The following is a 24,090-nucleotide window of genomic DNA, read 5'->3' as shown; positions in this document are numbered from 1 at the left end:
GCGATTCACACGAACTCTAGCGATGGCTTTTGACTGTTCAGAGGAACTGGCGATAGGCATAACCGTCGTCTGCTACGAAAACCACGACCTTGCGTGACCCTGCTTCCGGGCTTTTCTTTTTTCAAACTTTCAAAACTTCGAATTATACTGATCTTGTCTTGATGAACAAAACAGTCTTTGATGATTTAAGAATATCTGTTAAACAAGCTTTCAATTTATTATTTAGATTTAAAAAATTAGGTATAGCGCCAAAACGCACCGTCCGATTGTCTGATCAGACAATCCGCAAAATGAATTATTTGAACATTGCTCGCTCTTGACGTAGGGCACCTAGGGTGTTCTTAAGCGGTGAGTGTTTAAACGAATGGGTGTTTGTACTGTGTGTAAAAGACTGACAGTATATGTGATGGTTTACGGGAGGCGTACTGTGACTTTATTCAAACCTAGTTTTTAGTATTTGAAAAGACAAAATAGACTTGAATAACATGTTTTGCTTTGATTTACAGTAAGAGAAGCTGCTTTAGACCAAAAAAAGAATTACACAGATAGACAGATTAAAGAAAGAGTTTAAGACATACAGAGATACAAACAGACAGACAAACAGCCAGACAGACAGACAAACACACACACACACACACACACACACACACACACACACACACACACACTCACACACACACGCAAACGCACGCACGCGCACACACACACACACACACACACAAACACACACACACACACACACACACACACACACACACACACACACACACACACACACACACACACACACAACGTACCGTAAACAAGCAGTCTGATGCTGGCCCTCTCCTCATTCCCATCCACACGCCCTACACAGAAGTAGTTTGCATCATCCGCCTTGGTTGGTGACACAATTCGCAGCTTCAGCTTTATTTGTTCGTCAACAATGTACATGCTGCAACAGACACACGTTGATCATAATTTAAGTTATTGAGACATCTCAGTGCGCTGAGTTCAATAATTATTTTCGAGATTTGCTCTATAAATCCCTTACTGCACTGGGATTGTTTCAATAACGATATTGTTGGTACCACCATAGAAAAAAAGAAGATACAACACGCACATTTTGCTACGCGCATTTGAATAGGCATAACTGTGTGGTCAGGTCGTAGAAGATCCACTTTTGTGTGGGCTGTCTCAAGTGTGTCATGCTTTCATCACACGCAAACTCTTGTTTTAATTTCTGTTGGTAAATTCCAGTGTAGCGTTAAGCTAAACAGTGATGATCTTTCAGAGAGACCTCATTTGAACTCGGAGAAAGGACTGTGTTCTTAGTTATTTGCGATTCGAAACCTCAAGTCGAGCTTCGACGGATTGACTGTGCAGAGTGACTCCCCTTGAATTGGCTAACCCCCAAGGTCGATGGTTAGCACATTTTCAAAATAAATGTGGCATGTTTCTCGTGTGGTATCTTCACTCATCGGGGAGTCTGGTACTAAATATGAACGGTAAGAATGCTCTGAACCCTACACGTATTATATCCCTATCGTTTTTTCGTTCACATTTGCCCAACATGTTAGTTTGCTAAGCGGAGTTTATGTCGTCTGCTAGGCCAGGCCAATCGAACCACTGCGGCATTCCAAAAACAAAAATTGCTCGTCACGTTGCCCTGAGTCTGCACGCATGAGGCAGGCTGGTAATAAGTCTTATATATATATATGGTACGGACGTTCTAAACCCTACACGTTTTCGATTCCGATTGTTCTTGCCTTGAAATAATAATTCGAAAACCATCCATTTACTGAAGGGATGTAGTAGTATTTCAGTGTAATCTAGTCTGCTACGTATATATTCCAAATGCTGATCTAGCTGGTTCGTTTTCGGAATAACACTTGTGTTTTCTGTTAGCTGCTGGGAATTGTATTCTAACTCATCATTTGGTAATGTGGATAATAAGCTACGGCAAGTCGAAACTGAAAAATTAGACACGGGGGGGGGGGGGGGGGGTGTTCTATTTTTAGATCTGTGGCACAGGCACATGCAATCTGTCAGAAAAAAACCACTCTGCTTTAATTGAGAAGCAGGAAATGTATGGTATTTTGGTATTGTGGAGAATATAAGCTACATGTCATTAATTAATTCTGAGGATGAGAGTACAGTCTCGCTTAGGCAAAGGGCGGAAGAATACGCTCTGTGGAAAAGTTAGCGCACTCCAAGAGTGCGCTAACAGTTTTAGCGCATCACCATTAGCCAATCAACTGGTTCACATCAGTCATGTGACACCAGTACTTACTGACAATTAGTTTTAACGTCCTCTCAGAACCAATTGGCATGTCTTGGGACAGGTAGAGTTAAATATGCTTTATGGGGGGGACAAGACACTGGACAAACATGAAAACAGAGAACAGAGATCGTGTTATATATATGGAAGTCTGTTGTTGCGATATTTTAAAATGGGGATGGAAGTAAAGATTGTGTACGCGGAATATGGTTGGACTGGTGCGGTTTTGTAGGTTTATTTGCTTTTTTTTTTAAATGTTTAGCTATGTAGAATAGTTTTGTATTTATGTCTGAATAAGTACATGAATACATAACTGGAAAAGTAATACAATAAATACAAATGAATGTTTGTGTTAAAAACAAAATCTTAATTTAGCCAAAGGAAAATATTGAAATAACTTGCAAAACTACTATATCAGAATGGGGAACTTAAGTTCAGTTAGGAGGGCAGTATGTGCTTAAGCCTTGTTTGAGTAGAGCTATGCTAGACACACGTGCTGCTGTGTGGCTGCAGTGACTACTTTCTGCAAATCAATTCCAAACTACTGGTGTAAGATAAAGGTCACTGTTGTAACCATTGCTATTCTTGGTGGTCTGGTTTCGAGTACTCAAGGAGTCATCAAAGGCGGACTGAGCTTTTTTTGCTTTAATTCTCTGTTGTTTTGGGTCTACTCAGAAAAAAAACAAGTCGTGTTAATATCATAACATTTGGTCTAATGACCTGAAAAAAAGCATCACAAAACCCCGAGATCAGATTAAATCATCAATACTAATGAAACTTGGCGAACTGAAACCAGACGACCGAGACGGGTTCAGCCGGTTTTGGCGAAGTATTTAAATGTAAGACCGTATTTGCATTCACCAATTGCATTTAATTTTGCACAGATTTTATGTGCATGACAGTACTATGCATTTATTTGCATTCACGCAATTAAAAGAGTGCAATTCAATCGTTTTTAAATCTTTTCTTGGTGTTTTAATTTTAATGTTATGAAAATAAGGAACAAACTGATTTATTTATAACTATGCTTCCGAATTGAAATAATAACGAATTGTTTTATCTTTATATGATGGAAAAATGAGTACGTCACCTTTCTGGAATCTCAACTTTTGCGAACAACTGGATATGTTGTCATTAACAAAATATATGGAAATATTAGGAAACATCCGTTTAATGACATTACCTTGCCGACGTCGTGTAATGTCATTAACATTAATGTAAAGGAGTTTTAATTGAATCCAAACACATACCCATCCAACATAAGTTACCTAATTTGCATAAACCGAACTTCTTTAATTTTGAAAGCACTTTTAGATTAAACCTGACACATTGTACGATTGTATATTCAGTGAATAATAACGAAAACATTGCAAGAAGTGTTCAAACTCTTATTGAAATTTTAATGTTAATTAGAAGTGTGGACACAGTATAAGACTGCTCGACCAACATTACACACACACACACACACACACACACACACACACACACACACACACACACACACACACACACATATACACACACATACACACACACACATACGTCCTTGTCCCCGTTCCCAGTTGACGTTAGAACGTTCACACATAGTTCTTGGCGGTACTGCACTGGGTCAAAAGAACACCTTTTCAAGTTTGTGAAAAGGCATCCCTTGAACGCGTATGACAACATTTGGGAATGTAGACTTTGGGCACCTTCATCTTATCACCTAAAACAGCCTCCCAGAAAATTGCACCCCGCCGACTTTTTTTCCGGCCTGGAAGGTCCTCCCCCCACCTCCACACACACACACACACACCACACACCTCAAGATAACAACTGTCTCCACATTCCATTGTATGTGTGTTATTATAAGTGTCACGTTTGTGTGTTTGAATGTGTATGTGTGTGCATGAATGTTTTGGTGCGTATGAATGCCTGCGTGTGTGTTTATGTGTTAGTGTGTGTGTGTGTGTGTGTGTGTGTGTGTGTGTGTGTGTGTGTGTGTGTGTGTGTGTGTGTGTGTGTGTGTGTGTGTGTGTGTGTGAGTGTGTAAGTCTGCATGTCGAAGAAACCTATATACACTCTTGAATGTTGAACAAAGTCAATTTTAGACCTCCACAAAATCTGCTAAAATGTTGACCCAATGTTACCAAAAGATGACACTCACGTCCACTGCTCTAAGAACTAAACCACCATACAGTCTAAGGTTGTTGACTTGTGAGAGTTTCTACGAAACGCACACTGCAGAGATGCATACATTACAACAAATGCACAGTGTTCCTTACTCTCCTTTGGTTTCACGGATATGACCGTTTGGACCAAACCACATGAGCTCAGCTTGCTCCGTCGTCAGGTTTGGAGCCTGGCAAGTGAAGAGGACTATATGTGTTTCGTTTTTCAACATGTGATGCATGTAAGCCTGGACGCTGGGCAAGATCGTCAGCTTGGCTGTAACACACACAGGTCACAGAACATCTTTGTTCAAATTCGTCTACTTTTTTGCCAACAATAGCCTTCAAAAGGCAACGTACATAGCAGGAAATCCCACCCAGATACACTGCTGGGTACAAACAACACTTTATTTACCTAAGGCAAACTTTGTTCAAATGTGCCTCCTCCGCCACACATGCATACTTTGGCACTTGTTACATTAGCACCTTGTACTTACCTTGCTTGCCATACGTGAAGTTGAACGTCTGTCAATAAAAGACGACTGGTTATTTACATCAGTTTCTTTGTCTCTTAAGTAGTGTATACGCTGCGCATTTTATCTGCAACAATTGTATATTTGAAGGCAACAAAGGCATATTTTACTCCTATTCAAATGTAAAACGCGACCAAAGTCCAGCCCGTCAGAATGGCCAATTCTACGACATTCGTTTCTCTCGGCGAACATCTTTTCTTAAGCTGGTTAATATCTCAGCTATCCAGGACTCGAAAGTGTGTAACCTATATGTATTTTTGGCTCACGTAAGTGTAGCCTATGCGATCGTAACTTTGTCTGTCTGTGCGTGCGTGCGTGCGTGCGTATGTGCGTGCGTACGTGTGTAAATCTGTGGTAGAAACTCTAAAATTTGAAGACGTCACATTACATTGACGTCACATTATGACGTAAGAGGGTTAGACGTCACGCGAAGGAAGTACTGAAAGTCTCGGTCATTATTATTTTGAGCGGGCCGAGACTAGTTGGCAGTCGTGTCCCTGTAAGTAGGCTACATGCAGACAGACATATCTAGATCTAGTGTCTCGCTTTCTTGCACAGTTTCACCTATGCTCTTTCTGTTACTGTTTGTCGATTTCTTACGTGAGCCTTGATGGCTTCGCCTCTTGTCTGCCATCGTTTCGTGCATTTGGGGCAAGAAACGCAAACAAAATGGAACTTCATGTTTTCATGTTTTCATCACCATTAAAGATATAAAGCTGCATTTTTTGTCTGTAACTGACTACAGGCAAACATTTGTTCTATGTTAAAAAAAATCTATTGTTCCTAATGCTGGGAAATTGTGGGTCGCTTACTCCCAGTGGAAAGCTAGCAGCAACAAGAGTCGCGCTACCCAGGTGTATGCGTGTTTAGGTGTAATCATGCAGTCACCTGCATGTATGGCATAATGACCGAGGTCTTTTATGTGCCACTGTGGTGACATAGGGCTGGGACATGGATACGTCTCTGAGTCTGCACATAACGTTGACCCGTGTTCGTCCCTTAAAGGACTAGGTGCCATAAAGCAATATTTCTGGAAACAAGCTTTTATCACCTGGCTAAACAATAAACACAAGATCAAAGAAATAAGCAGTAATGAACAGCAGATAAGTGTACGCAATCAAACCTTATGGAATAATACAAATATAAGGTACAGGAAGCAAACGCTATACATGAATGTCTGGATAAAGGCTAAAATATGCGTTGTTAAATATGTTTTTAACGATAACGACATGTACTCTTTTGAGGAAATATGTGAACGAACTGGATATAAACAGTCTCGCCTATTTGAATATAATGCAATACAGACTGCCATTAAAGCTATATTATTGCGTGATACGGGTCAGGCCCGTTCTGATCATATGCCATTTATACAATTATCTCCACGCCAAATTCGCCTAAAGATGTTAAATTATGAGATAAAGGAGCCAAGCTCAGCTGGATTTTGGTCGAACAAATTAAATATTACATTAGAAGATAAACACTGGAAATTAGCTAACGAATGCTCGACAGAAACCCGTCTTCGTCTATTGCATTGGACAATTTTACACAATATATATCCCACCAAAATTTTGCTACATAAGATGGGAATTCGTCAAACAAATCTCTGTCAGTATTGTAACGAAACCGACTTCATCGAGCACTTTTTTTGGCAGTGTAGAGCAGTGCAACCCATATGGCAGGAATGTCAAGGGTACATATTTAAATGTACAGGCAAAAATATAAAGTTAAGCTGCGAAGAGGCTCTTTTGGGGTATTTCACACGTGATATCCCCAGAGAGAAAACCTTCATAATTAATCACCTTATATTGATATCGAAAATGTGCATAAGCCAGTTTAAGTACGGAAGTCCAAAAACTAACATGAAGATCTTATTTCAGAACCAAGCTCGACTTCGAAATTTCTAGTAAAATTGAACTGTGTATAAGAATATAGATAACTAGTAGTATTGTGCTGTTAATGTAAAGTTATTTATATATGCGCTGTATGGTGCTGTGCTGAAAACTAGTACTGTAATTGGTAATTTGTAAATTCTCGCCTTTGTCTATCGAGCGTTGGATTAATTAACTTGTTATGTATTGTCCCGCTGAAAATGTATTATATAACAGAAAAAAAAACCAAAAAACAAGAGTCGCGCTACCCAGGTGTATGCGTGTTTAGGTGTAATCATGCAGTCACCTGCACGTATGGCATAATGACCGAGGTCTTTTATGTGCCACTGTGGTGACATAGGGCTGGGACATGGATACGTCTCTGAGTCTGCACATAACGTTGACCCGTGTTCGTCCCTTACGGGTGTCGAACCTGTGACGTTAGGATCACAAGTGCAGTGCTCTACAGACATGGGAACATCCGTCCTGTCAAACAAACTTCATTGGTGTATTTTCAGAAAAAAAATGAGCGTATTCATGATTCAAACATGCTTCACACGATTCCGTCGCACCGGTAATTAAGTGTATCAATACATGTAAAACAAATGCTTATTTCCATGTCTACTGGCAATAACAGTAATCATGTTTCAAAACACTGGATCGGCTTCGGGATATGATACGCTTGTGAGAAAAAGTAGTCTAGGAATTTTTCTTGTCGTATTTTTGTCCACTGACCGTACGGATCGTATTCTCGACAAAACACGGCAAAATCGTGTTTCCAGGTCTGTCTTTACCAACTGAGCTACCCGGCCCCAGTACTGACATACGACCTGAATGAAACAACGAAGCAGGGTACTTACTTTTGTATCCCAATTGAGCGACAGTAGTGGCTGAGCCACCAATGTTTGTCGCTTTACACATATAGACCCCCGCATCTTCAGGCTTCATGTTCTCGATGATGTATGTTTCTTTGTTTTGGGGTTCCATCAGCAGATTCTGATGACCCTGTCATCAAAATACAAAGGTACTGTTGTAGGTCTAATAATGTCATCACCACAATACACTGGTACTGTTTTGGGTCTAATCCTGTCACCATATCAATAGGTACTGCTAGACATTCTAAATCAATCGGTGATAGATCATCTAAGTACTATTCCCTCATCATTGTCTCTGTTGACACCCGTTTCCAACAGGTTCTGTTCTTTTACATGTATATCATGAACCGAGCATAGTTTTGAAAGCAATAAACAATGATTCTGTTCCTAAGTTGCAACACCCTTTGCCCCACAACAAGACTTTGGGTCCTCGTTTTGTTAACATATCCAACTTTGCTCGTCATTAGTCTGAACAGTAACCTGAATGCATCTAGCGAACACCGGTGATTGACATTTCCAAGGACACTAGCATACTGATAGGGCGTTCTTATCATGTCTAAAAACAGACTGGGTTCATAGTTCATATATTTTACGACATGCTTGAATGGCTCCGTGGGAAACGAAGGCTTAGGTTGGGCGTCAATCTACGATAATAACTTCACAGTTTCAAATGAACGTTAATCAATATGTGATTGCACCGTGAAGCTCAATAAGGCACAGTCTGGAGTTTCACTTTTGGAAAGTTAGAATTACATAGTTTCTGCGATATCATGAGAAAAACAATTTGGTTAAACATGTGAACAGTGAGAGTTACTTGAATGGTTCAGTCAGCATAATAATGTACTTTGATTTAAACAAGTGAAGAAGAGAAAAAAACGTCACATATACAAACAATAAAACATATTTACGTATACAATACAACGAAAGAAGAAATGCACGAAGACAAACATATCTAGTTCAGTTGAACTTCTACGAGTGGCTGAGGTACACTTAAACCTTTTTACAAATGCATCCTGGCTGAGGTTTAGACAAAACTATCTACACACATCGAACTAGTAAGCAGGTTTGTTGAATCTCACGACATAGATACACTCAAGTAAATGTGTTTCACAGACCTGGGAACCCCTGTTTTGCATTTGGAGTATTCTCAAACAAACGTGGTGTATTTTCAGAAAAATAAGCGTACTCCACACATCATTTGAACATCCATGATTCAAACTTGCTTCACCCGCATCCGTCGCATCGTTAATTAAGCTTACCAATACATTTTTAAACAAATGCTTCTTTCAATGTTAACTGACAAAAACTAATCATGTGTCAAAATACAGGATCGGCTTCAGGATGCGTTTGTGAAGAAAAGTAGCATTGGAATTGTTCTTGTTGTATTTGTTTTCCACTGACTGTACTGATCGTATTCAAGACAACCACGCATGCGTACAACATACGGCAAAATCGTATGGAATCCTAGGTCAAGTGTCAGTTTACCTTTGTAAACATATAGGTTGGACGTGGTTTGCCGCTAGCATTGCATCTCAAGACCACCTTGTCTCCCCCCTTTGGCGTGTCAGGTTCGAAGGTAAGGTTGTTTGTAATCTTGGGCAGCTCTGAAAACAAAACGCAGTACGCGTCAAAACACAAACTGTACAAACATAAACAAGATAACAATGACCATGTACTCACCGGTCAATTCGTGTTTTTATTGTTCGTGTTTTTATTTTTTTATTTCTCTATTTGGTGTTTAACGTCGTTTTCAACCGTTCAAGGTTATATCGCGACGGAGGGAAGGGGGGAGATGGGATAGAGCCACTTGTCAATTGTTTCTTGTTCACAAAAGCACTAATCAAAAATTTGCTCCAGGGGCTTGCAACGTAGTACAATATATTACCTTACTGGGAGAATGCAAGTTTCCAGTACAAAGGACTTAACATTTCTTACATACTGCTTGACTAAAATCTGTACAAAAATTGACTATATTCTATACAAGTAACACTTAACAAGGGTAATAAAATGAGAAACAGAATCCGTTAGTCGCCTCTTACGACATGCTGGGGAGCATCGGGCAAATTCTTTCTCGTACCAACCAATATGGGACTCCCCCTAACCCGCGGGGGGTCATGTTTTGATGAGTAAATGTTCATTGTTATCTTGTTCTTGTCACCTGCAGTCTCTTGTTCCTATTCTGTACATACACAATCTATCAGAATAAGTAGCCCAACTAAAAACCTGTTTTCCCCTTCGACTCAACAGCAGAAGGACACATGGATTTTTTTGCCGATAACATTATCTGAAATAAAATAAACACAAAAAGAAAGACATCTGTCTGATACGATCCTATAGTTTTGTTTTCAAACAGTAAGTTGACAGCGCCATTGCATTTGATTTAATTAAAATGTGATTCAAGTCAAGTCAAGTCAAGTCAAGTCAAGTATTTTATTGCTTTGGGCCCAGAGGGCTTTGAAACAAAGATATAAATTTAACACACAAAAAAGGTAACAAATCAGACAGTTAATATATGTATACAAATTGAGTGGACAAATACAACAACACTATACAACCAACATAAATTGGCAATATACACTTCCATACATACAAACAAAACAAAAACAAAAATATGTTTAACAAAATCAGGTAAGAAATCAGACAGATAACATGTATACTTTAAGCGGACAACGATAATATACAGCCGAAATAAATTGGCAATACCATTTTGCCATGCATCTTTTGTAAAAAAACACAAAACAAAAGCATGTATCTATATATATATATATATATATATATATATATATATATATATATATATGGGTGCATCTCAGAAACTGATCCTTTTGTGTGTGCCATAATCAAATTAGCCCACAATTGAAACATACTGAATTTTAAATCATGATATTGGTAGGTTTGAGAAGTAAAATGAATAAAGAAATAGTACAAACAAAACTGAGTATTTTGCATGATTATTATGAAGGTTTTTTTGCGAAAGAAATGATTAAATGCGTGAAAAATGGAGGTCTGATCTGTGACATGAACCATCAACTAGTTTTGTACCTCACTACAAGAATCGTTTAGAATGTCCAAGGACTGCTATTTTTGTTATGTGTGTTTGGTTTAAGTGTACTTTACAGTTGAAATGTTATTTTGTCCACAGAATTGTTTTTTTAAACGAAATAATCGCTTGAAAGTTTGCCATCACTGTCGTAACATATGTTTCCACACGCGTGCAACAGCAACAAGTCCTAAATTTGAACTTTAGAATTTGCATATTCATTTTCAACACGATCTTGACATGAAAGGGCATAAAAAATCGCTAAGTTAAATGTTATTTAAGTATTATTTTCTCAAAATTGCACCTGCAAACTAAGTTGAAAGTTGCGCAATATGACATGCTTCTTCAAAATTCCGTTACGATGGTGAACGGTTTTGCAAATAATGTTCAGAGTTTTGAAGAAAGATTAGAACTATTTTGCGCGTAGTGACTTAGAGGTGCGGGTGACTACGCATGCGCAGTTACAGAGAGAAATAGTTCAGCTTCCAGCAGCGAAGAAAGATTTCGAGAATGTTTCCGAAGTCTGTGATTTTGTTACGACAGTGATCAACACCCAAGGTTCTTAAGAAAATGTGAGTTTTTGCTGCTATGATATTCTATGAAGTGAAAAATTAGGCTAAACATTTGTTAATAATAGTTTTTCTTTCGATTTCACGTAGTCAAAACTTGACTAAATGTTTTAACATAGAGGGGGAATCGAAACGAGGGTCGTGGTGTATGTGTGTGTGTGTGTCTGTTTGTCTGTGCGTGTGTGTGTGTAGAGCGATTCAGACTAAACTACTTGACCGATCTTTATGAAATTTGACATGAGAGTTCCTGGGTATGATATCCCCGGACGTTTTTTTCTTTTTTTCGACAAATACTTTTGATGACGTCATATCCGGTTTTTTGTAAAAGTTGAGGCGGCACTGTCACACCCTCATTTTTCAATTAAATTGATTGAAATTTGTGTAAAGCAATCTTCGACGAAGGCCGGACTTCGGTATTGCATTTCAGCTTGGTGGCTTAAAAATTAATTAATGACTTTGGCCATTAAAAATCTGAAAATTGTAATAATTTTTTTTTTTTATATAAAACGATCCACATTTACGTTCATCTTATTTTACATCATTTCCTGATTCCAAAAACATATAAATATGTTATATTTGGATTAAAAACAAGCTCTGAAAATTAAAAATATAAAAAATTATGATCAAAATTAAATTTCCGAAATCCATTTAAAGGAACGGTAAGTGTCAATGTTTTCTTTAATTGTAAAAGTTTAATGTTCAATGGAATGGTAAGTCTGAACAAAATAATTACTTTATTTTGTTTTTAGCCAGTGAATGTGGATGCATCAAAATCTTGATAGACATTAAACAAATTCATGTTAGTGAAACTAGTACACATATTGCATCAATCTTTAGTTGAAATCGCAGGTACTTGCATGTTTCAGGTGCAAGAGATTCGACCTGATGAACTGGTGGTAACGTTCCTTCGAAGGAAACCGGAGGGGAACTACTATTGCTTTCCAGGGATCGATGATATTTCCTTAGTCCCTACATCTGATGCAACCATGATTCGTGACCCCACCTTCAATGCCAGGGGGCATTATTTCTTTTAAAATAAATTAATTAACTGCAAGTGGCAACTGTTCTATATGTAACCAATGCCTTAACAATTGAATGAACCACTTTTGAACATTTGCATTCTTCATGTCAAACCTTATAATACATGTCTGGTTGTTCGTTTCCGAGTTACGTCGGTGATGAACTTTTCATTAATGTTTCTCTTTTTGGGGGCAAAGTTTGCTTGATTTTGTCCAGCTTTTTTTTCTTTCTGTTCCTGTTTTAGTGTTTGGCATTTTTCCTAAGAAGAATCTGGTTGCAAAATCAGCTTCATTTAGTAAAGTTTGTGGAAAAAAGCATAACCGTTTCTTTGTTACAAAAATGAGGTTTCCATGTTACATCGGTGACCATTTTGCATTCTTTTGGGATAACTTTCTAACATTTTGTCTTAGAGCAACAAATCTTTGTATATATGCTATTGTGAATGTTAAATGTCAATAAGACTGAATGAATAACATGTATCAACATGTTCTGATCGGGATATCATTAATTAATTTTCATTTTTTTATTGAAATGTTGACGAATGCATGGAACTTTAAAAAAACATTATTTTGTTGTTTGCATGTAGTCATTTCATATTGAACTCTATAATGGTTTGTGATTCAACAATAATAACTGAATAAAAGTCGTTTTCAGCCTTATAAATGCAGGTTTTTTGTCTTTTATTGTTTCCATGTTACACGGGTGATTTTGCACACATAGTCCAAATAATGCTCAATATATGGCAAACTAAAGGCAATGTTATATTTTTTCTTGTTTAAACTGAAAAGGTACACCCTGAGAAGTGTGTAAATAGTATTATCAACGTTTTCTGGGAAGATTTTACTTTTGGTGATAATGTCACAAACAGAGGACGAGATTCTGAGACGCACCCATATAATATATATATATATATATACGGCTTCTGTGTGTGTGTGTGTGTGTGTGTGTGTGTGTGTGTGTGTGTGTGTGTGTGTGTGTGTGTGTGTGTGTGTGTTTGTGTGTGTGTGTGTAAGCAACACCTGTGGATTATAGAGTTCTGTTTGTGATGGGGTCTAGCGGCTTTTGTCTGTCTGTATGTTCTGGCATTTGAGAAGCCACAACAGATAATATAGGGCTAAGAAATAAGCTCTAAAATTCTCAATCCCGTTTGACAGGACTTCGCCTTCAAAGGTGATTGTGGTGAACCGCCACGCTGTCTGTCTCTGTCTCGCGATTCACCCCGGCGAAGCCGGGTATTCCTCTAGTTACATACATATACATACCAATAAAGGAACTAGATGTAACGCTAACATACTAAAATCATAACATGGGCTACAAATCTTGCTAGCTTCATTAGTTTTATCTTATATTTACAATTCATTAACTGTTCATATTTTAAACAATTTTAATTCAGGTAAATCATAACACAGTTGACACGAACTCAAGCAAAATGCTATGTGTTATTACGTGAGGTAGCCAGGTGTCACAATCACAGGTCAGAAAATTGATTTATTCCCCCCTCTGCTTCTTTACTTCTGTTAACTTGTAGGGGTAGTTATTTTTCGATAATGACCCAGCAACCAAACAAATAACGACCCAGCAACAGCCTGAATCCTCGATAGTGCAATGGGTTGAGAGGTTGTTCTGTTTCGGTACTACTTTTTGCGACTGAAAAGTTCCGAACGCTCTAATGTACGAAGTATACATCTCTGGAGCAAACAATACAAACATACAGCATTTAAATTAACAACTACAGGCCTGAACACATGAATCTCAGTTTTCTGGAGAAAATAGTGTATGAAAATCCATGAGTTCGGTTGTTTTCTGAATCTCATCTGCCGTGCCGTCAAGCCGTTCATCACAAGCAATTTCCCAAGGCAAGTAACTCATACTTTGTCTAGCGACAAGAGTAGTTCCCCTTCTTTTCACTCAGTTCCTTCGACAACAGACTGCAATCCGACGGTCAGTTTTCAACAATATTTCATTTAATAAACAGATCACACGCAACCAAATGCACACATCTCATCAATTTAAACAACATAAAGGGGTTTCATACACTATTTTCTCCAGAAAACTGAACTTCATACAGTTTTTAACGTTGGAACACGGGTGCAAAAGTTCGTCTGCTAGTCCCATTTGACGAAAAAACATTATTCTAAGCGATACCAAAACATATACAGAACACACAATATCTGCCTTTGCCGCCACAGCAGAATAACAGCATATCTGTGTACTTGATTTTAGCCCAAAATAGGAAAACTGACAAGAAGTGTTAACAGAATGGAATGATTTGCACGGAACTATACAACCGCGCATTAATCGATCGCCTGCGCAGGTTGACTGGTTGAGAGAATAGGATTCGATCAAACTTTCGCAAAAAAACTCCTCTTTTCTTTGAATAACTGAAGAAAGGAGGAATAAAGAGGTTACACACCTCGTCTCAGTGATTATAAAAAATAATGGTCTCAGTTCGCGGTCATGAAAAAGCTCGCTAAAGCTCGCATTTTTCATGATCCGCTAACTTCGACCATTATTTTTGATAATCACTGAGACTCGGCATGTAACCTCTACATATACGTTTTCTTCTCTCTTCTGTCTGTTTCAGTCTCTGATATCACAAACACAAAATATCAACTTTAACACCTCAACAACAATCCAAACATCTTTTTATATTTAGTCAAGTTTTGACTAAATATTTTAACATCGAGGGGGAATCGATACGAGGGTCGTGGTGTATGTGTGTCTGTCTGTCTGTCTGTGCGTGTGTGTGTGTGTGTGTGTGTGTGTGTGTGTGTGTGTGTGTGTGTGTGTGTGTGTGTAGAGCGATTCAGACTAAACTACTGGACCGATCTTTATGAAATTTGACATGAGAGTTCCTGGGTATGAAATCCCCGAACGTTTTTTTCATTTTTTTGATAAATGTCTTTGATGACGTCATATCTGGCTTTTCGTGAAAGTTGAGGCGGCACTGTCACGCCCTCATTTTTCAACCAAATTGGTTAAAATTTTGGTCAAGTAATCTTCGACAAAGCCCGGGGTTTGGTATTGCATTTCAGCTTGGTGGCTTAAAAATTAATTAATGACTTTGGTCATTAAAAATCGGAAAATTGTAAAAAAAAATAAAAAAATTATAAAACGATCCAAATGTACGTTTATCTTATTTTCCATCATTTTCTGATTCCAAAAACATATAAATATGTTATATTCGGATTAAAAACAAGCTCTGAAAATTAAATATATAAAAATTGTTATCAAAATTAAATTGTCCAAATCAATTTAAAAACACTTTCATCTTATTCCTTGTTGGTTCCTGATTCCAAAAACATATAGATATGATATGTTTGGATTAAAAACACGCTCAGAAAGTTAAAACAAAGAGAGGTACAGAAAAGCGTGCTATCCTTCTTAGCGCAACTACTACCCCGCTCTTCTTGTCAATTTCACTGCCTTTGCTATGAGCGGTGGACTGACATTGCTACGAGTATTCGGTCTTGCTGAAAAAGGGCAGCTACTTGACTAAATATTGTATTTTCGCCTTACGCGACTTGTTTTTTTTATCAAAATCAGGCAAAACGGAAAGTGTTCTGACTCCGCTTTTATGTTGTGTTCAATACACATAAGCGCATACAGACACCTGTATCGGAGCATGCACAGTGATGTTTTAATATACGAGTGGAAATGAGGGCATTGCATAATATTCCAACATATGTTTATTTAATTCTAGGTACAACACAAAATGTACTCAAACGTTTAAAAGTGAACATTTCAGATAGTCCCTTGCCGTTTTAAGGGCGCTGCATATTCTTTACTTGAGCATTGTAAAGCAATGCTGTCATAATAATACTTTTGCTGTAAATTATTGAACAAACATTAGTTTGTATCACGAGCATGACATTGTCTAACAGACTGCACGCACACACCCAGTGGATTCCCAGTGGCAGTGTTTCGTGGTATCAGTGAAACACGTGAGCACGTGAATGTACAGGAACTCGTGTTTCAAAAGCACATTTTTTCGAACAGAAACAGCAAGTGTGTGAGCGTCAATGTATCGATTGGACATTGGATTTCCTGTGTGTTTAATCCCGACGGGCTATGGTCAGTGCGTGCCTAATGAATATGTTGGATATTGTTCCTGTAAAAACAGTTACTTTTTGGCTGATTGTAACGTGCTTCACTATGTTAATGACAATTTACATGGTTGGATGATGAGCGACAAAATTGTGTATGTAAACGTTTTTCACTGTTATGTGTTGAATTCCGTTTAGAGCCATTGGTTTATAAGAAGGACTTAACGTTAATTACTGATTTCAGTAATGTTAAGATATATTAACGGAAATAAAGTGACAATGTTAAACGTGGCTGTGCCGTTTCGATTGGTTTGGGTGAGATATTTTACGTCAGTGACATGAATGAACATGAGTTCTAATCAACATGTTATTAACAGTTCTGGTGTCGGGCGAGCGAGACGGACCGAGTGAGGATCCACGTGGGATTGATGCAGAATGCCCAGGGAGACTGGACACAAGACACCCTCCGTACGATGTGTCTGAAAACACCCCCTCGCGGAGGGATTTTGGTGCCAGCGCAGCAAAGATAAAGAGGGAAAATGTTCTCGGCTTGCCGGCAGCAAGCACTAGGTCTCTAAGACTGGAGACACCCGTTTGTGGAATACAACAAAGTACCAACGGTGCAACCAAGGAACTCATAGAACTCACGGTATCTTTAACCCATTTCACCTTCACCCGGTTCACATTCTGATCACTGCATCATTTCAAAACCCTCTGTTTTCCTAAAGTTGTGTACATAAACTGTAGAAACGTTATTTTGTGCGTCTCTATTGATGAAAGATTGGCTGTTGACTGTGCGTATGATTTGTCTATGTGCAATGCGTTTTTCAGATTGCATTTGTGATAGCATGATCCTTTTCCATACCAAATGTAACGCATTTTTAACAAGTGGCTGGTAAAGTATCCGCCTAATACGGCTAAACTCTTTGGACTTTTGTGAATCTTAGAAATTTACTATTCAAACACAAAAGTTGCTTGTGGAAAAAGAAGAACCGTTACATCTTGAAAAAAGCACAACATATTTCAAACTACTCTCAATTATGTGCTTCTAAAAGTTATTTGATATTTCCGTCGCATTGCCAGCTTCAGACTATCGTGACGTTATGCGTCTCTACAAGGCAACTTGAAATTGAGACTCTACACATGTTTTGGTACTCTTAAAAGGAAGGGAGAGGGGGTGGACTGTCATAATATTTTGACTCTCTACACATGTCTACATATGGATTGTGAATTAACCCTCTGGGTATTGCAATGCAACGTAGGGAAATGGCTTCGTGCTCTTAAAAATAGGGGTCTGGGGCTTCCAATAGTCAACTTGAAATTCTGACTCTCTACACATGTGTTGGTGCTTTTAAAAGGAAGAGGGGTATGGGGTAACCTGTAAATGCACCATATTCAGCCTCGCTACACATATGCCTATACATACACTTTGTGAACTCCCCCCCCTCCCCCATGGCTATGACAATGCAATGTAATGAGATGGTTATGTGCTCTTAAAAAAAAAAGAGGCGGGAGAGGGGGGCAAATGTTTTAAATAGTCAACACGAAAGTTTGACTCTCTTCGCATGTTCTATGTTTGAAAAGTAAAGTACCCACCTAAAACAATGACATTAATGTCATGGGTTTTGAAACGTCCGTCGGGCAAATGTTCCACTTTGCATGAGTAATTGCCAGCATCGCTTTCCGTGACGTTCTTGATTTCCAGATAGTTAGCTTTATCATCCAAAGCTCGCTCATAGCCAATACTGTACTTGTCGCCTGAAAAACAAACACGATATCAGTTCTTGTCAAGTAAAACCTCAAGTTTCAATTTCCTTTTTATGATTTTAACGTAGCAAATGGTGTTTTAGTGTAGCAGTGTCTAACATTTATTCGCACATAGACAGTTTGGCTACTTTGAGCAAGAATATATACATTAAACAAATATTTAGAAGAAAAAAAATAATGGCCAATAATAATGAGTGTCTGAAGTTCCTCTGGTCAATGTTTTATAACACAAAATCTGACCGCTTCACGGAATGATAATCAGAAATGAGTACGAGGACTCACAAGAAAGAGCAAACAGTGGCCTGCCTATACATTTTGTGTTTGAGCGTAGCAATCCAAAGCTTGGCATAACAGCAGAGCAATTTGTCTTAAAACGTACCATGCTACGTTTAAATCATAACAGTTGGTAGCTTTGTTTGTCAAATGTTAAAGGTACTGAACTTGTCAAATCCAGGTGCACGGAGCCCCTGGGGCTTTTAGTCATACCTCAGGCAGCTATCCGTTAGAAGAACTACTAAGTGTCATTGACTTGCACCCAAAGAGTCAAGAACTGCGATTTATTTACGAATTAATTTCGTACTCGGACCCGGCTGGTCTTGACCTATTTTTGGATCTAAATTTAGATCAGGTAGATCACCACATCATGCACAAAAAGACACGTCACTAGCAAACTATGTCAGACATCATCATGAGTTTGTGTAAAACAAAATGGAGGCCGGAATCATTCAGTTGAATCGAACTCCGACCAAACACCACGTAATAACTAGGTCAATTTATCAAGAAACTGTCGAGCTTCACAGATGTCGTCGTTGGGTAGTTTTGGGATTGTTTTACTACCATAGGAGGATTTTTGAACTGTAAATGCACTCAGCTGCAACAAAAACGCAAAACGAAGGCTGTAAGCTGCACTGTGCCTTTAACCGTTTTTGTTTTTGTGGAAATCATGAACTGGTGGATCGTACCAGTTTTATGGTAAGTCATTTTGTTCGCATTATAGGAAAACGTCCGCTTGTCATTACAACTTTGAATAATATCTATAACAATGCTTGAATAATATCTATAACAATGCTCTGGACAAAAATCAGTTGAAAAACTATAGGCCTGTTTCCAACTTGCCATTCATTTATAAAATTCTGGAAAAAGTAGTGCTTAGTCAGCTTCTCTCCCACCTTGAAACCAACAACCTCTGCAACCCTCTTCAGTCAGCGTATAGGGCTGGCCACAGCACCGAGACTGTTTTGCTTCGTGTTGTGAATGACATTCTTTCTGCTCTGGATAATGATGACCTATCAGTTCTGCTTCTCTTGGATAACTCAGCTGCGTTCGATACGATCGATCACTCTGTTCTGCTCTCTCGTCTCGAATCTGTTTTTGGCGTTCACTCTACCGCTCTTCACTGGTTTAGTTCATATCTACAGGGCCGTAGTCAGTATGTGTCTGTCAATAATCTCTCATCTCCTCCTTCTCCTCTCTGTTTCGGCGTTCCCCAGGGATCAGTTCTAGGCCCAGTTTTATTTGAACTATACACCACTCCTCTCTCTGCCGTCATCAAGCAACACGCAGTCAATCACTACCTCTTTGAAGACGACACACAACTCCAACAAGCATGCAAGCCTACAGAAGACCAAGAGCTGACGCACACTCTCCAAAACTGCACCTCAGATATTAAATCATGGATGACAAACAATATGCTCAAGTTAAATGATGACAAGACTGAATTCCTTCTTTTATCTGGAGCTTCCTCTTCGACCACTTCCCTTCCAGCCTCCATCACAGTAGGTTCTAGTGACATTTCTTTCTCTGATAGTGCTAGGAATCTTGGGTTCATCATGGACTCCCACCTCTCAATGAAACAACACATCAAAAAAGTCTGTCAGACATGTTACTTTGAGATCAGAAGAATAGGTTCCATAAGAATATTTCTCACTGTTGATGCCACTAAAACTCTCGTTACATCCTGCATTATGTCTAGATTAGATTACTGTAACTCCCTTCTCATAGGCTGCCCTGACTCCACTCTCCAACCCTAGCAAAAAGTACAACACTCTGCTGCACGTCTCATTTTCAGAGCACAGCATCGACAACCCTGCACTCCTCTCATGAAAGAACTTCACTGGCTTCCTGTGTCTGAACGTATTAGGTATAAAGCTGCCTGCTTCTGCTACAATATCATCTCTGAATCTGCACCTGCCTATCTTTCGGAACTGGTCTCCCTCTACACTCCCTCTCGCACCCTTCGTTCTTCTGATGATGCTCGACTTCTCCGTCAAGGTCGCTTTAAACGCAAGGCTCATGGCTTCCGCGCGTTTTCGTATTATGGCCCTCAGTTATGGAATTCACTCCCCTTTCAATTACGTCACTCTCCATCCATTTCATCTTTTAAGTCCAATCTGAAAACTCACTTGTCCCAACAACATTACGGATAGTTCCTTAGCATAGAGTCTAGGGATGTGAGATGTGCATGATGTGTTGTTTGAATCTGAGAGTGATTGTATGAATTTTGTATACATGTATTGTTGTCACGCGCTTTGAACTTCTGATAAGGCGCTTTATAAATGCCCGTTATTATTTAAGTTATTGAGACATCCCAGTGCACTAAGGGATTTATAGAGCAAATCGAGAAAATTCATTATTGAACGAAGCGCATAGCGCTGAGTTCAATAATTATTTTCGAGATTTGCTCTATAAATCCCTTAGTGCACTGGGATTGTTTCAATAACGATATTGTCAGTACCGCCATAGAAAAAAGAAGATTCCAAACGCACATTTTGCAATGCGCATTTGAATAGGCATAACTGTGTGGTCAGGTCGTGCACAGTAAAGATCTACTTTTGTGTGGGGTGTCTCAAGTGTGTCGTGCTTTCGTCACACGCATTTTAATTTCTGTTGGTAAATTCCAGTGTAGCGTTAATCTGAACAGTGATGATCTTTCAGAGAGACCTCATTTGAACTCGGAGAAAGGCTCTTCATTATTTGCGATTCGAAACCTCCAGTCGAGCTTCGACGGATTGACTATGCGGAGTGACTCCCCTTGAATTGACTCAAAGCGGGACTCGACGGTTCGCACATTTTCAAAACAAATGTGGCATGTTTCTCGTGTTCTATCTTCACTCATCGGGGAGTCTGATACTAAATATGAACGGTAAGAATGCTCTGAACCCTACACGTATTATATCCCCATCGTTTTTTCGTTCACATTTGCCCAACATGTTAATTTGCTGAGCGGGGTTAATGTCGTCTGCTAGGCTACCTGCCAACCTGGGCAATGGAACGACTGCAGTCTGCACTGAGTCTGTACGCATGAGGCAGGCTGCTAATAAATCTTATATATGGTACGAACGTTCTGAAACTTACACGTTTTCGATTACGATTGTTCTTGCTTTGAAATAATAATTCTGAAACCATTCATTTACTGAACTGATGTAGTCGTATTTCTGTGTTGTCTGCTACAGAGTCGATCGAGTCAGTCTTCCAAACTGGTCTAGCTGGTACGTTATCGGAATAACACTTGTGTTTTCTGTTAGCCGCTGGGAATTGTATACTAACTCATCATTTGGTAATGTGGATGATAAGCTACATGCCACTAACACGGCATATGAGAAGAATCTATGCAAGTCGGCGAAAATTAGATGAAACACAGCGGCTTCTATTTTTTTAGATCACTGGCACTGGCACAGGCACATGCAATCTGTCAGAAAAAAAAACCCACTTCTGCTTTAATTGAGAAGCAGGGAATTTATGGTCATTTGGTATTGTGGAGAATATAAGCTACATGTCATTAATTAATTCTGAGGATGAGAGCACAGTCTTGCTTAGGCAAAGGGCGCAAGAATACGCTCTGTGGAAAAGTTAGCGCACTCCAAGAGTGCGCTAACAGTTTTAGCGCATCGCCATTAGCCAATCAACTGGTTCACATCAGTCATGTGACACCAGTACTTACTGACAATTATTATTATTATTATTATTATTATTATTATTATTATTATTATTATTATTATTTAAGTTATTGAGACATCCCAGTGCACTAAGGGATTTATAGAGCAAATCGAGAAAATTCATTATTGAACGAAGCGCATAGCGCTGAGTTCAATAATTATTTTCGAGATTTGCTCTATAAATCCCTTAGTGCACTGGGATTGTTTCAATAACGATATTGTCGGTACCGCCATAGAAAAAAGAAGATTCCAAACGCACATTTTGCTACGCGTATTTGAATAGGCATAACTGTGTGCTTAGGTCGTCAGTGTACAGTAAGATCTACTTTTGTGTGGGGTGTCTCAAGTGTGTCGTGCTTTCGTCACACGCATTTTAATTTATGTTGGTAAATTCCAGTGTAGCGTTAAGCTGAACAGTGATGATCTTTCAGAGAGACCTCATTTGAACTCGGAGAAAGGACTGTACTCTTCGTCATTTGCGATTCGAAACCTCCAGTCGAGGTTCGACGGATTGACTGTGCGGAGTGACTCCCCGTGAATTGACTCGAAGTCGAAGGATTCGACAGTTGCACATTTTCAAAATAAATGTGGCATATTTCTCGTGTTGTATCTCCACTCATCGGGGAGTCTGATACTAAATATGAACGGTAAGAATGCTCTGAACCCTACATGTTTTATATCCCCATCGTTTTTTAGTTCACATTTGCCCAACATGTTAATTTGCTGAGCGGGGTTTATGTCGTCTGCTACTGTGCGAGGCAAGAGCAATCGAACCACTGTAGTCTGCACTGACTGAGTCTGCACGCATGAGGTAATAAGTCTTATATATATATATATATATATATATATATATATATGGTAAGAACGTTCTGAACCCTACACGTTTTCGATTACGATTGTTCTTGCCTTGAAATAATAATTCGGAAACCATTCATTTACTGAACTGATGCAGTCGTATTTCAGTGTACATAGTCTGCTACGTATGACAGAGTCGATCGAGTCAGTCTTCCAAACTGGTCTGGCTGGTACGTTATCGGAATAACACTTGTGTTTTCTGTTAGCCGCTGGGAATTGTATACTAACTCATCATTTGGTAATGTGGATGATAAGCTACATGCCACTAACACGGCATATGAGAAGAATCTATGCAAGTCGGCGAAAATTAGATGAAACACAGCGGCTTCTATTTTAGATTAGTAGCACTGTGGCACAGGCACATGCAATCTGTCAGAAAAAAACAAAACACTTCTGCTTTAATTGAGAAGCAGGGAATGTATGGTCATTTGGTATTGTGGAGAATATAAGCTACATGTCATTAATTAATTCTGAGGATAAGTGCACAGTCTCGCTTAGGCAAAGGGCGGAAGAATACGCTCTGTGGAAAAGTTAGCGCACTCCAAGAGTGCGCTAACAGTTTTAGTGCATCGCCATTAGCCAATCAACTGGTTCACATCAGTCATGTGACACCAGTACTTACTGACAATTATTATTATTATTATTATTATTATTATTATTATTATTATTATTATTATTATTATTATTATTATTATTATTATTATTATTATCTACTCCTCTTTGAAAAACAGGACTGCCAATATATGTATCCCTATTCCTTTGCCTTTAGTCATCATATACATTTGAGATCAAATATTTTCCTTTCAATACTTTTTTCCTAAGAACCGTAGGCTAAACTTTGGATAGTATAACATTTTTGCACATAACTTAATTAATAATTTATAACCTTACTTGTTTTAATTTGTGGCGGATTGCGTTTTCGAGACATCTTGTACCAAAAGACTTCTACTTTTTGATTTGACACGACCATGCGGCACCAAACCCTGGAATCGGTGCCGGCAATAGCATACTGTGTTGTTGGTGATAACATGGTGACTCCCCCTGGAAAATAAAACAAGTAGCTTGAAGCAAAAATAATATATTTAGTCAAGCCGTGAAACTCACAGAATAATACTAAACGCACTGCATAGCATGAACAAAGATAATCCGCGACCAAGACTGAAAGCGCTGAA

General features: G+C 38.8%; 1 protein-coding gene across 1 annotated transcript in view; it reads right to left on the bottom strand.

Annotated features, from left to right (window-relative positions):
* Positions 1-24,090, bottom strand: part of LOC138974212 (uncharacterized) — a 188,014-nt gene that overhangs the window by 140,129 nt on the left and 23,795 nt on the right. The window contains exons 11-16 of the mRNA XM_070346935.1: positions 23,810-23,959; positions 17,958-18,119; positions 9,172-9,290; positions 7,672-7,816; positions 4,525-4,687; positions 798-934 (exon numbers count right to left, since the gene is read on the bottom strand). Of these exons, the coding sequence (XP_070203036.1) occupies positions 798-934; positions 4,525-4,687; positions 7,672-7,816; positions 9,172-9,290; positions 17,958-18,119; positions 23,810-23,959 (876 nt within the window). The remainder of the gene's footprint in view (positions 1-797; positions 935-4,524; positions 4,688-7,671; positions 7,817-9,171; positions 9,291-17,957; positions 18,120-23,809; positions 23,960-24,090) is intronic.

The sequence above is a fragment of the Littorina saxatilis genome, linkage group LG8 (assembly GCF_037325665.1).
Source record: "Littorina saxatilis isolate snail1 linkage group LG8, US_GU_Lsax_2.0, whole genome shotgun sequence".
NCBI classification, from domain to species: domain Eukaryota; kingdom Metazoa; phylum Mollusca; class Gastropoda; order Littorinimorpha; family Littorinidae; genus Littorina; species Littorina saxatilis.
This window is presented reverse-complemented; position numbering and strand designations above follow the sequence as displayed.